Source organism: Taeniopygia guttata, chromosome 4A, assembly GCF_048771995.1.
Source record: "Taeniopygia guttata chromosome 4A, bTaeGut7.mat, whole genome shotgun sequence".
In the NCBI taxonomy this organism is placed as follows: domain Eukaryota; kingdom Metazoa; phylum Chordata; class Aves; order Passeriformes; family Estrildidae; genus Taeniopygia; species Taeniopygia guttata.
In genome coordinates this window covers 7,411,470-7,425,470 of record NC_133029.1, presented here as the reverse complement: position 1 = coordinate 7,425,470, position 14,001 = coordinate 7,411,470, and the positions used below count along the sequence as shown (strand labels likewise).

Sequence of the window (14,001 nt, the reverse complement as noted above, 5' to 3'; positions counted from 1 at the left end):
CAAGAAAAAGATTAAAAGTATTAAAAGTTACCGTAGTTCTGGCATGTTCTGGTTACACAAATTTGGGAAGTGCACTTGATGAAGTGCTTCAGCTGGACTTCCCAGCAGTACCATAGAGAAAAATCTCTTGATGACTGGAATTCCATTACTGTTTTCCTTATTTGTGCCATTTAGACCAACGTTTTCAGTATCTAGCCTTGTAACTATTACAGCAGCCTGAGCTTTCTCTTTTTTTCTGCAATTTAAACAAACCTGAAGTTATTCTCAGCTTTTCAGACTTGGATATGGAGAAATCCTGCAGTGACATCCAGAGACTTCCATCAGAATTTGCAGCACTTTGTGCAGCAAAGCTTTGAGACAATCTAAAGATACTGGTTGTTCTGCCCTGTCTATACTTGGCTGACAGAAAATAGCTAGGAAAAAGGTTGTTCATGCCTGGCTAGAAAATATCCACACCCAATTACAGTGGATAGTAGCAATTTCTTTGAGACATTGTTTGAGAAACAGTACTTACTCATTTTCACCCTGTACTGTTTTCAAGTAATAGTCAAATTCTCCAAACATGTCTGGTAACCACAATGTTTGCCTTGAGCAGGAGTTCTTTGCAGGTCTTCTGAGCTGACAAAGTTGGGCTTTATAAAAACTGCTAAAATTAGCCAGCCCTTCCCTGCTGAGATCATAATATTGAAATAGACTCTCATAAATGGTGTGGTTTTTAAATTCAATATAAATCTAATAGAGCACACTTTGTTAGAATGATTGGATGTGGTCCTTTCAGAAACTGCACCTTTATTTGCTTGCTGAGTTTTCTTTAGATTTCCATTCCTGGGCAGGCCATAGGGTGGGAAAGTATACAATGGAGAATGCAAGAGGCTTTAAAGAGTACTCCTGCCCTAAGCTTGTGCTCTGTAATGAAAAACTAGCACTGGTAAATATTTGCTGGAAACTTATACAGTGTGTGTGGTACTTCAGCAGCTGTGGTTCAGTTGAGTATTTTTAATAATTGGGTTTTATTTTAAATATATATATTTATTAATGAAATTTTCTTGACTAGTACCACACAGATTCGTATTTGAGTTTTGTCTTTTGAGAGAACTCCGGCAAGCAAGTAGTCTGTAGATTTGCTACTAAGTGTTTCCAGTTTTATTTCTATGAACCAGCCACCTTTTGCAGTGACAAGCCAAGGACAAAGTCAGTACCTAGAAATCAGTGTTAGAATAATATGTCACTTCTAGAGGTTGAGACATCTTCAGAGAGGAAGTGCAGAAACTCACATATTCAAGAGATCCATGTTAAATAATTATTTGTATTTAATCAAAACTTAAACCACTGCCTAATCACTTCCCCCCCCTAAGTTCTGTAAATGTGTTCCTTTAAGTGAAATAATTTTAGATGGTGTTTTTTCATTGCTTTTATAAATGCAGAAGTCAAACTTACTAATTAATATTTTAGAATTCATAGGAGCTGTGTGATCATTCTGCAAGAAGTAATTGCATACAACTGGGTGACTAACGAGACTCTATATTTGCTGTTTCCTAAGAGTGTGCTGGTAGTCTATTGAATTATATATCAATTTTTTATGGCAGCCTTGGACTATTGACAACTCATGTCTTCCTTTACAGGGCACAAAACTATGGATAATAATGGAATACTTGGGTGGAGGGTCAGCTTTGGATCTTGTAAGTATATGATTTTTTTTTTGCATTATAAGTGTCAGTGAACTTTATTTCATTGTGTTTTTTTATAAAAATAAGTACCTAGAGGCAGCTGATACTACATCACTGCTGTGTGGTAGCGGTCTAGAAGTGTGAATTTGAATGGTAGGTCTGTCACATTGAATTCATGCTAGTTTTTCTATTTTGTTCTTTGTCTGTAAGCATTAGGAAGCATCCATTTGCTTTCAGTTCTCAGGGTTTTTTTAGTTTGAGTTCTTTTCTTGCTGTATGTTTGATGGAGGTTTGGGGTCCTCTGTCCATTGCTTCCCACCTCCTCCAAGTAGAATTCATTACAGTTCAGTAAAAAACGTTTCCTTTAGCTTTGGGTCTCAGGAATGAATCAGGAGAGTGTGTCCACAGACAGTTAATTTTAACTGGTTAAAAGATGGTTTTTCCATGTTCAGGTATTTTCAGTTAAGCATGAAAGTGCCTTTTACTTGAGATAGTGTGGCATTCATCGAGGGTATAGCCTGGGGAGTGCACAAGCACAGTCCACCGAGTGTGAATGTGGTTTCCCCATGGTTTCAGTGCAGCTCTGCCTCAGCTGCCACATTACAGACCCACCCTTTCCTGTAAGATAATATAGCTCAGTCTTTGTGTGATTCTGAAGGGAAAATACGATGTCTTCACTATTACAGAGTGGTAATAATTATGTTTTCGCTAACAGGGGTCCTGTCTGTGAGAGCTGAAGTATGTGCTTGACTTCACAAATCTATTTATAGTTCTTCATGAAATTACATCACATCAGCTCATCAAAAGCATAGTGATTATAGGTGTAGCATGTGGTAGTTTGTAGCTCAAGAACTTGGCCCTTTTGAGGAAGGGGCTGTGAGGTACTCTTAACACTTTTGAGTAATTGATTGTATTCTGTGGAATGTCAGAAACAGGGAAATAGCTGTTGCTAGTGCCAGTTTAAATCACTGAACCTGTAGAGGAATAAAATTTTAGAACAACATTTCAGTTTTGCCTCACTTTGCCATACCATAATTTCAGGCTGTTTACTGTTCTGGTGCTGAATTGTTGGTATTTTTTTTGATTGATCACTTTAATTTCTTTTATTTGCATAACTTTCTAACGTGTAAAGGATACACTTAATCCATTAGCAACTTTATAGTAGCATGTTATGGTCTTGATACAAAAGCAAGCATGGAATCAAAAATACTGGGAAAGTAAAAACTGCACCATTAAATTTAAAACCTGCAGTCAAAAGATTAATCTGTTTTGAAATAAACTGGTTTTCTTAATTTACTTAATCTAAATTGCAAAGTTCAGTCTGCCGTGTTTGCTGCTTGTAGGGAAATACAACTTTTAGGAAAGTTAGTTGTTGCTTTTCTTGTGTTTTGCATGCTGAGGGGAGCAGACAGTGAATGTTTGAGGAGTAAGAGCATTTTCAGTGTGTTGGCAGTAGAGGAGATGTGAAGGTGATCATTCCAGTGGCATCTATTTCAATTAGAATACTGATGTATTGCATTGAATATATTGCATTATTTTTGTTAGTTCTCTAATTTTGAAAAATGTTGCAGGTTTAAAATTTAATTTAATCAAAGCAAGGCAAAAATTAGATGCAAGACTAAAATTATTTCAATGTGTCTTTTTTCCAAAGCTGCGTGCTGGCCCATTTGATGAGTTCCAGATTGCTACTATGCTAAAGGAAATCTTGAAAGGTCTTGACTACCTACACTCAGAGAAGAAAATTCACAGGGATATAAAAGGTGTGCAACATTTCAAATGTTACTTTGTTAAAGCCTTGTAAAACCATAAAACAGTATTCTAATTAGTTATTATATAATTTCCCCTTGGCAGCTGCCAACGTCTTGTTATCAGAACAAGGTGATGTTAAACTTGCTGATTTTGGAGTTGCTGGGCAGCTAACAGACACACAAATTAAGAGAAATACCTTTGTGGGAACCCCATTTTGGATGGCCCCTGAAGTTATTCAGCAGTCAGCATATGATTCAAAAGTAAGTAGAACTCTTTTTTTTTTGTATCTGATTATCCAACAGCACTTGTTTTGATTTTTTGCTTTTAGCTGTATCAGTATAGGGAGGAAAAAAAAGTCAATTTGAAATTACAGGGTTTCAAATAATAAAATTAAAAGTAAGATTTAATTGGTTTTATTTAGTAGTTACATGTCATTGTACTCAGGTACAAAGTAAAATGGTGATGTCATGTCTCTTTCAGAGCAACTCCCTGAATGTGGGGTGGTTGGTTGATTTGGTTTCAATGCAGTATTCTGCATTTAATTCAAACAGTAATAAAGCACTCAGAAAGTAAAATGCCACCAGAACATGGCAGTTCATTTAAAGCCAAGATTGTGGCCAAAATGTTAATTTCTTCTTACAGTTCTATACATACAGCTCTGGGTATAATTTCTCAAATGGTATTTCTGAGGATCTGTGTAATGCTGAAAATTTTAGCACGGGTCTTGAGAACATAAAAAGTAACTTTGTGGCTATGGCTTAGTAGCATTGTGGTACCTTTCTTTGTCATGAGAGCTCTTGATGGGTGACTAATTGCAAAGGAGAGTTTCCCTATGTGAACTAGCAGTAGAAAAGCAGAGTTCTTCCATGTTTTTCTGAGAGCTGAGAACTGGTGCTAGAAATGACAATAAGGAGGGAGCAGTCCCCTCTTCTGTGTGTAAAACCACAGGATGTCCTAGAGCATGTGGTTGGTGAAACAGCAGTGTGTTTCAGTCTGGCATTGGACTTTCCACACTCTGTAGACAAAACCTTAAAATAGCATCAAGAGAATAAAAACCTTGGTATGTGTAAGCTAATGCTTCCTTACTGCTTTTTCTCAAACAGTAGACATAAAACTATACTTACATGATGTACATATAAAGAAAAATCTGGTGGATATCTGAAGTGTCCTGAAAGCTTCCACACTCCAGGAGACTTTCCCAGCATCAGTCAGACTTGAAGGAATTTGTGTACTTGTCACAAGTGTTCTTGCTGATAAAAAAGTTGGAATTCTCCTGTTTAGGGTTTCAGTGGTCCCCCTGTAACGTGTTCCCTAGGGCATCTTGGAAAAGCTCTCTACCCTGCTTAAAGAATGTGTGTTGGCCAGTCAGATTGGGAATAATTCTTCTTCTGCTTGCCCTGTGTATAGATCAGCTTTACCACACCTTCATTTACATTTCCCCAGCAACCTAATCTTTTGCCTTCCATATCTCCTCAGTGTCTTGCAAGAGCAGTGTGTTCCCCCTGTTTTTTTCCGTGCCAGTAGGCTGGTGGGAGAGTACAGAAGATAAAAACCTTTGGTAGGAGAGACGAAGGATTTGGATAGGATACACTTTAGTTTCTAGACTAATACTGATGACTGTTTTGGTATCTGGACTGAATTTTAATCTGTCTTCTTCTCTCTACTCCAGAAGGCTGGAAAATAAACTGGAAATTTATACATTTTAGTAGTGCCAGAGATTTGTAAGCCCCATCTCTCCTTTAAAATAATTTTGCTCCAATACACAATTGTTGGTTATGGTATTTCAGAAATAAACAGTGAGTTAGTTTAGTTCTTTGCTATGAAGTACAGCTATTTTAGGTCTTGTGAACAAAAAGGAATACTGGAGAGATGCAGATTGTAATCCTTGTTCACTCTATGGGTAGTTTTGGTTTATGATTCTGTGCCAAGTGTAGTCAACTACGGCCAAACACTTTTTAAATGAGAAACACCTTTAGTGATCTAAGTAGCTATTGTGGCTCATCTAAAAAGATGCAAATAATAATATATTTCACTTGGGAAAAGAAATCAAAATCAGGAAAAAAAATTAAAATACTAGTATTTTATGTATGATATCCAAATATCATACTAGGTTTTGGTATAAAGAGAGAATTTATTTATAATGATGCTTTTAGCTAAAATAAATAGTACTTCATTATTCTGCTGTGACTTACACTGTGAACTTGGTGCTTCAAGTGGTGTTTTAAGTCTAACTAGTTGTCAATAATTCTCCAGCTAAATTCATCAAGCAGTCTGTTAGGAAAGAAATTAAGTGATCCCCTGCTGGATTTTATTCAGCTTTCTGCCTTGTTCATTTCCAGTAAGCTGTCAAACAAGGTTGGATACCTAAACAAACTCTGAATTAGACATAGGAAATTTGTGGCAATTAACATATGGAAAACATCAAAAGAATATCAATATTTCTGAAGGTTTTCCAAAAGTGTATAAATCTAGGTATCCATTTAACTTGCTGGCAGTGTTAGAATACCAACTGCAGCAAAAATGATGATTTAGATGTTTGTCATTAAAGACTGATTAAATCAGCCAGGTCTTTGTGAGTCAGGTGTTCCTGAAGTGTTAGAAGGGAATGTTTGTTATCTGCCTAGGCCAACATTAATTTTATTATATAGATGCATTATATGTGAAGATGTCAGTTACTGGATACTTAGTCGTGGCAGCCCATAATTTTGTACTAACAGTTCCTGTTCCCTTTCTCAGGCTGACATTTGGTCACTGGGCATCACTGCAATTGAACTGGCCAAGGGGGAGCCTCCCAACTCGGATATGCATCCAATGAGAGTTCTGTTCCTCATTCCAAAAAACAATCCTCCCACTTTGTTAGGAGACTTCAGTAAACCTTTTAAAGAATTCATCGATGCATGTCTGAATAAGGACCCAACATTTGTGAGTAGATAAATGTGTGTTTGTGTGTGTAGATGTTTCAGTTCTGTTTTCTGCTCTCCTATGCTTGTGAAGTATTTTGCTGGCATTGTGCATCCTCAGTGATTGAAATACTTTTAAGGACTATACTTTGCACTGTGAATTTTAGGGGTGTTTTTTAATATCTCCGTCTTTATCCTAGTTTGTTTTGTTTAAAATACTCAAAAGGAGGAGAGAGAATGCTGAAAGAAATTACAGTGGCAGAGGCAGATTCCTAAAATGCAGTCTAAACTAGGATAATGTCAGAAGAGAAGCTTTAACAGAGGAGAGAATCATCTGAAAGCCTTTTCTTCAGTACAACTTTTGCTGTTTGAATTCAGTTTACAAGGAAATGTTGCACTGGAGAGTTTTCATTAGTCATTTTCCTGGGTGTGACATTCTAACGTAGCAGGATAAGCTGTATAGTCTATGGGTGACTTGATCATATTTTTAGCATGCTCATAAATGTGGATTACTGGCTTTTCTCACTTCCTGTTTCTCTAATTTCCTGATATTATACAAGTTAGCTCTAGAAGCCTGTTGTCTTACTAGGTCTCCCCTATTAGCATTTAAAATCATGAAATGTTAGCATAACATTAAATAATTAATGTTTCTTACAGCGCCCCACTGCAAAAGAACTTCTGAAGCACAAATTCATTATGAAAAATGCCAAGAAGACTTCCTATCTGACAGAACTGATTGATAGGTTTAAGAGATGGAAAGCAGAGGGACATAGTAGTGATGAAAGTGATTCCGATGGTTCAGATTCGTAAGTTTATTTATCGTCTTTTCTGGGTGTGTTTTTTTTTGTTTTGATAATGTTCTTAAAGTAGGTTTGCTGCAGCTTTTCTGTGTAATAACATCATTTCTGTACACCTGTCTCTGGTCCTTTTTTTTAATTGTCTTCTTCCAAGAAAAACCCCTGTATGGCCCTCAAGATTAACACATAAATCAATCCGTGTGCCTGTTGCCTCTTTAAATTGTCTTTCATTAAGCTCAATTTCAGTTCTGCTTAAGTGCTGTCTATTTCCTAGTCTGAGGCTAGTGGTTGTACCAAAACGACTGAATCACAATTAGAGATATTGCAGAGCAAAGTTGAGGTGCATGAAGAAGTTTGCATTGTGCCTGTGGAACAACATTTTTTCTGTAAGTGTCTTGTTTTTCTGGCTATCAGATAACTCTTAAATGGGATGCCATGGGAGAAGGTAAGCCTTGTAGGCAGATAACATCTTCTGTTTGCTTTTGATCACATTTCAAATTATTCAGCCTCTTTCAAAGTTCCGTTAATGTTTCAGTACATGTTTTCCTTCTTATTTTAAGGAATACGGAACTAATCCTGATAGGCTTGTGTTAGGGTTACCTGTGCTTGCTTGGTGTTCTGTTGTGGCTAGTATTATGTACATCATGTCCTTTTTGTTTCAGGGAGTCCAGCAACAAAGAGAATAATTCTCATCCTGAGTGGAGCTTCACTACAGTTCGGAAGAAGCCGGATGCAAAGAAGCTCCAGAACGGGACGGTACGTACAGACACAGGAGTTCTTCTTTCTAACTGCTGCTTCTGAAGGCAGTTTAAGGAAGATAGTGATAAAGCTTAGTAACTTCACTTTTCATAATAACTAACTGGTTTTTTTGCAATTCAAGAGATGTTAGTGATATTTCCTATGCCATGTAAGCCTCAAATGCAAAATACACTGCAGATGTACTGTAGCTCAGTATCCATTAATAGAGATGGGAATTTTAAACTCTCTTAACTAGTGAGGAAAAACTGAACTGTTTTTCTGATGCTGAATGACATTGTTTGAGATGAAACAGATGCCTGATGACACAACATCCCATAACATTTGTTGATGTACTGTATCTTTGTGGGTTTTGTAATGTATTTTAAACAATTTGTTAAATTTAACTCAACTTCCAAAATCACATGTGCTGTGCTAAGAGGCAGTGTGTATGTTGTATATATGTTTATGTATGTTGTAATATGCTGATGTAATCTATATTTAACTTCTAGGATCAGGATCTTGTTAAAACTCTGAGTTGTTTAACTATGATAATCACCCCTGTGTTTGCTGAGGTAAGTGTTGGCTTAAAAAGTCTTCTTTGAAAGTATTAGCCAAATGTCTAATAGCTTTTCTGAATTTTGACTTCTTTGGTTTGCTCCTCAGCTCAAGCAGCAGGACACAAATAATGCTAGCAGAAAGAAAGCAATTGAGGAACTTGAGAAAAGCATCAATGTGGCAGAAGCAACATGTCCAGGGATCACAGATAAGATGGTGAAGAAACTTATGGAGAAATTTCAGAAGTAAGTAGTTTAGTGATAAGAGAGAGATCTGCTGTGTCCAGTGCTTTAGCTTTGTAGTTACAGGTAACACTTCTGTCTGAGACCAAAACTAATACTAACAATTACTGTATCTGGTCTTTACAGCTTTACTGTAGTTGCTATATCTTGCTTCTTTAATTTAGCCTGCAGGTTTGTCTTAAGCATATTTACAGGCAATAGAGAGGAGACAGAGACTCTTTTTCTTATATTTTTTAGGAATGTTTTCTTGAGAATATCACTTCTGGTGGGTTTTGTACTATGAGCCATTGAGACGAAGGCATGTACTAGTTCATTGATGCAGAAATATTTATGTGCTGTTTGCCTAGCTGAAGCAAGGTGATAAACAAATTTTTAACTTGCATTTTTTGTCTGTAGATTTTCTGTTAATGACTCATCCTAAGAAACTTCACACAATTGACTGCTGTTTCGTATGGACCCAGTGAAACCCACCAAAACTACTTCAAGCTTGGCAGTGCTTAGCTCATGAGCTCCTTGTGCCTTTTGGATCTTTGCAACATATTGATGGTGATTGAGGATTTGAAAGAACCTACTCAACTATTTTGTGGCAGTGCACATGGTTTTATATTTTCAGGAAATTATTTTGTAAAGGACAACTTTTAATATTGTAGTTTCACCTGTTTAATCTGATAAATGTTGAGGTGCAGTTTTGCTTTTAGAAATAACCATTACTTTAGTTAATAGAATGTGCAAGTACAGTATGTTTTGATGCTGTTTTGTTCCTGTACATGGAGTTGTACAGGTCTTTTATATTCATGAGTTAAACTTTTGTAAATCACTAATGAGCTTCAAAGAAAAATAGCTTTTTCACAAGCATATTCAAGACATGTAGTGGCAAGGGTATTGCTGTAGCACATGCTTCAACCAGCATATAGTTATCGTGCCCTGAAAAACAAACCTGCAACAGTATCTATTTTAATTCTAAATTGGTACAGTATTTTAGGCAGCTCTATGATTAAATATATTTGAGAGCAATATGGCAATAGTTTGCAGGTGATATGTAGCAACAGGTCTGTCCTGATGTACAGTCTGTGTATTACCTTTTAGAACAGGTTTTGAAGTAGTAACTCAATCTTATATCATCATGGTAGGAAAATTTAGAGCAATACAGTTGAGGGGGAGGGGCTTTCGGCAATAATGGACAAAACCTGAAGTCCAGTTTAACTTAATTTAATTTTTTTTCCTCTGAGTATACATGCCTGGGTGGAAGGGAGCCAGAGAAGCCGAGCGTCGCATGTTACATACCTCACACGCAGGTATCGGTGTAACACCAGCGTTCTGTGTGGTGGTGTTGTTTCTCCTGTAAGATATTTATACACATTTTTGTTCTGAAATACATTAAATACAGTACATCAACATAATTTGTTTATAATTTTCTGAAAGTGTATTTTAAATATGTATTTACCAGTTAATATGCAAATAACTGAGTTATAGATATTCTTTCACAAAAAGGTAGTACTGTGCAGTACGGAGTGATTTTTTTCATAAAAAGTAGGTAAGACTATAAAGTTGCTTTCAGTTATATATTTATGGTACTGCTAGATGGGTAATCTCTTCTGTTGTTTTGTTTTGATTTGGTTTTTTCCCTTTTTCAACCCAGTATGTATATTATGCTGAAGTTTTGAACTGGGATTGTTTTTCAGTACTTAGCTGTGGAACTGTTGGTGTAAATTTATTTTTGATAAAGGCTGGGTGTGTTTATTTTATGGTTCAGACCTGCACATTTTGTTTTTGCACAAAAGTCATTTTAAAGAATCTGAAATATATCTGCCAAATATTGAAAAAGTAATGGTGTGCAAGTAAATACTGCATTTTTCGTCAAATGTTGCCATTACATCGTTTTTATATAAAGGACACTTGTGAGAGATGGTGGTTAGATATGCCAAGGACAATTATTTTCAATGGTGCCTACACTGTAAAAAAAATTACTTTTAACTCCTTGTTTTAATTTTAAAAAAAATGTTTCTGTTTAAAACTTTCATCTGCTATATAACTGAAATTCAATTAGAATTTATATCTGAGAAAAAAGTCTGGAAATAGTTTTTGAAAACAATAATGTTATGGATTAAATAAATATTTTTATAAATGTAAAAGCAGCAAAAGTTGTAAATACAGTTGATCTGAAGCTTTACAAAATAACTGCATCACAGAAACAAATTGTAGTGCTCCTCTAGCTTCTGTAGTTGTTAGTCTTGTAAATCTGTTTATAGATGAAGCTTATTTCAATGTTTTGGGGGGTTTAAAATGGTTTAAAAATAAATATTTAAGTTCTGTAAACTTTCATGAGCTTGTTCTGTTGCGCATCATTTTATTCTGGATTTCAGCAGCTGTGCAGAGGTGGGGACATGTCTGGCACAGACTCACGTTGTGAGAAAGGTGTTCCCTGCATGGGTGCTTTGCAAAGCTCTGTCCTTGGCCAGAGGGCAGCTCCAGCTGCTGTGCCCCAGGAATGGGGGGAGCTTCCCGGGGTTCGGTTTGGTTCCTTTCTGAGAGAGGAACTCCGGGATGTGTGAGCTCAGACATGGCTGGCAGTGAGCTCTGTCACAGCTCTGTCACAGCTCTGTCACAGCTCTGTCACAGCTCTGTCACAGCTCTGCCTGCCTTTGGCCTCGGCCTGGGGCAGTGAAGGGACACAAAGGCCTGTGCCACAGTTCCCTCAACTTTCACCTCTGCAGCCTCAACACAAATCTCATTTTAAGGAGCTCCATATACATTTTTCAGAATTAAAACCATGTTTTTACTTGCATGTCACTTCCCTTAAGTTGTTCTTTTCCTGTGGGAGTCTGAGGGATGTGCTGATGGGAATTCCTCCTGAGTTTTGTAACTGGTGGCTCTACCCTGTTGACGCAAGATCTTTAATCTATGCAAGTCTGTCAACAGTTCTGGGTAGGTGGGGCTAGCAAATGCCATGGGAAATTGGAACCTGACATATTTGAGATACAGCTGTAATAACTTGCTAAACTATAGTGCCTCTTCTTTTCCTGTGGAATGGGTGGGATGTGAACCTACCTTGTGGGACAGCATGGGAAAAACTCCCCCACATGTGTACAAATCAGACTCATTCATATTACAGTTCATTCAATAAGGTTTTTTTATTGTGCTGTATATGGCTGAAGTCTCTGTGCATAGTAAGACTATAATTAGCTCCTAAGAAGGGACATCTGTATTGCTGATTCCAGAGATGAGCTGTCTTTTTTCCCACGTTTTAGTTATTGATGAACTGTGTAACTTAATCAGCAGTATTCTGTTGCTGGTAGATAGCTAATGGAAAGATAGATCAAAATATTCATGCAGGAACCATCTTCCTGCTCTTTTGGTTTTCCAGGCTTCCTGCTGTAGGTTGAGAAGAATTATTGCTGAAGAAATCTTATCAAAGTAATCTGAATTGCAGAATAGAGAAATGTATTTGTTCTTGGGTAGATGAGTCCTTTATTAATGTAACCATTCTTTAAGCCCTTGGTCTCTGACCCCTCTATTCATGTCTGTGCCATCACACCTGCTCTTGCCTTGCAATTTCGACAGCTGAATAGGCGAGAGTGTGTAGGTTTGAATGTGTTTGCACAAAGTTTAGTGATTGTTAAAAGTCTGATTTTTATCACACTGTTTTATGACTTAACACTGGAATAAAATTATTTTCCTCTTGGCAAAGTTTTAGTGGTGTGTATGTTGGCTTATTTTACAGCTTTATCTATTTTGTCTAAACCTTTATCTGTTTTATATAAAGCAGTTACTTCTATCTGAATGCACTGAGTAGCTTAATGTTTTCCCACTGTGATGCTGCAGTGCCTTCCCCCCTTCAATAATCCTTTGTGTAAGGACTATAACAGTTTACATTTTCCAGGTTCTGCTGTTTGTCTTTCACCACCGGCAAACCAAAGCTTTCCACGTCCTCTCTCCATCCTTGTTTTCTTCCCTAGGGAAACAAAGTCACTTAAATAGATGTCCTTATCTCAGAGATGATTAGGGCTGAGCAGGGAGTGAGGGGCAGGACTTAGGCCAGGGTTGTTTTAATTGTTCCTTGGCAAGTAAGCAACTGCTTACTGGGATTGTTCTTTAGTTTTAGTCAATCCCACTGACTAAAATTTAAAAAGTATCTTACACAATGAATTTAGCTCGGAGATGTCCATTTGTGTCACTTACTGCTGCTTTGTTCCTCTGCTATTGTTGACCATGTGTAGGATGTGCTGAGGCACAGTGCCTACACTGTGCCCCAGTGCTCCCTAGTCCGTGGAAAAATCCAAAAATAGTTCCCAAATCCTTGTTGCTCCCTCTCAATGCTGTTTTCCCAGCATAGTCTTGAAGACCAGACCTGGCAGTTCTTGAAGATTTGGGCGGGATGTTTGTATTGATCTCCAGTGGTGAGACTGTGTCTGCTCTGGGACATGCTCAAGGTGTGTGTCCACATGCTTGAGGAGCTGACAGTGATTGTGGAAGTATCCCAGGGCTGTGTGTGCAGCCTGTGTTTGAAACGCTGCTTTTTTTAACCCTCTACCAAACTGTGCCCACAGACTGCCATTCTTAAACGTTGTACTGAGTGTCAATTCTTGCTCTTTCCAAGGTGCAGAGGTTTGGGAATGGGGAAGAAACAACCCTCTAGCCAGAAAGATTTTTTTTCGGTAGAGCATGTGCCAGAGCAGCGTGAGGGATCACTGCAGCTCACAGCTTCAGCACAGGGTGACTCAGAACAGAAGCAAACCTTACAATGTACTCACTTGTTGGGCTAATGCATTTCTTTGGGAAGCAACCAAGAATGTGGCGTTTTTCAGCAGGGTTCAGGAATCTCCACAAGTCTCCCCAGTGCAAAGGCACAGAGGAGACCAGACAGCAGAGCAGGAGAGGGAAACCAGCTCCTGGGAGCACTGAGGGAAGCTCCTGAGCTGGGAGGCACAGGGCAAGGTGTGCTGTGGGGTTGTGCCTGCAGGACTGGGGGTGCAGATTCCACAGGGCAGAAGGAGGAACTCAAAACTCCTGTGTGAACAAAGGTTTTTTATTGTCCACCTTCTAAAACAAAGGACAGCAACATGCAGAGTGAGCAGGACCCATAAGCCCAGGTCTTTCTACTATTTAATCTATTCTTTTTGTCCTAGTTTTCATGTTTCTGAAATCCTTCTAGCCTGCTGCAGTAGTTTCTCCACTGTGGATTTTCTTGGCTGACTCCCTGCTTACGGTCATGTCCTACAACAACTTACAGGGTTGTTCTTAAAGAAAATTACCAAGATCCCCCCTAAAATCTTATGGAGGTGTCATAGTAAGTTTTTCAATAAAAATACTTCCAAGAAGCTGCCTTGTTCCTTTCCCACTGCTCCTGGTATCT

The 14,001-nt window shown here is 37.9% G+C and overlaps 1 protein-coding gene across 1 annotated transcript in view; it reads left to right on the top strand.

Moving 5' to 3' along the window:
- STK26 (serine/threonine kinase 26) overlaps positions 1-10,970 on the top strand; it is a 30,478-nt gene extending 19,508 nt beyond the window's left edge. Inside the window, exons 4-12 of the mRNA XM_030272544.4 lie at positions 1,623-1,679; positions 3,319-3,427; positions 3,519-3,676; positions 6,153-6,338; positions 6,974-7,122; positions 7,776-7,869; positions 8,361-8,423; positions 8,515-8,651; positions 9,045-10,970. Coding sequence (XP_030128404.1) covers positions 1,623-1,679; positions 3,319-3,427; positions 3,519-3,676; positions 6,153-6,338; positions 6,974-7,122; positions 7,776-7,869; positions 8,361-8,423; positions 8,515-8,651; positions 9,045-9,069 — 978 coding nt within the window. The 3' untranslated portion in view covers positions 9,070-10,970. The remainder of the gene's footprint in view (positions 1-1,622; positions 1,680-3,318; positions 3,428-3,518; positions 3,677-6,152; positions 6,339-6,973; positions 7,123-7,775; positions 7,870-8,360; positions 8,424-8,514; positions 8,652-9,044) is intronic.
- Positions 10,971-14,001: the final 3,031 nt, after the last annotated feature.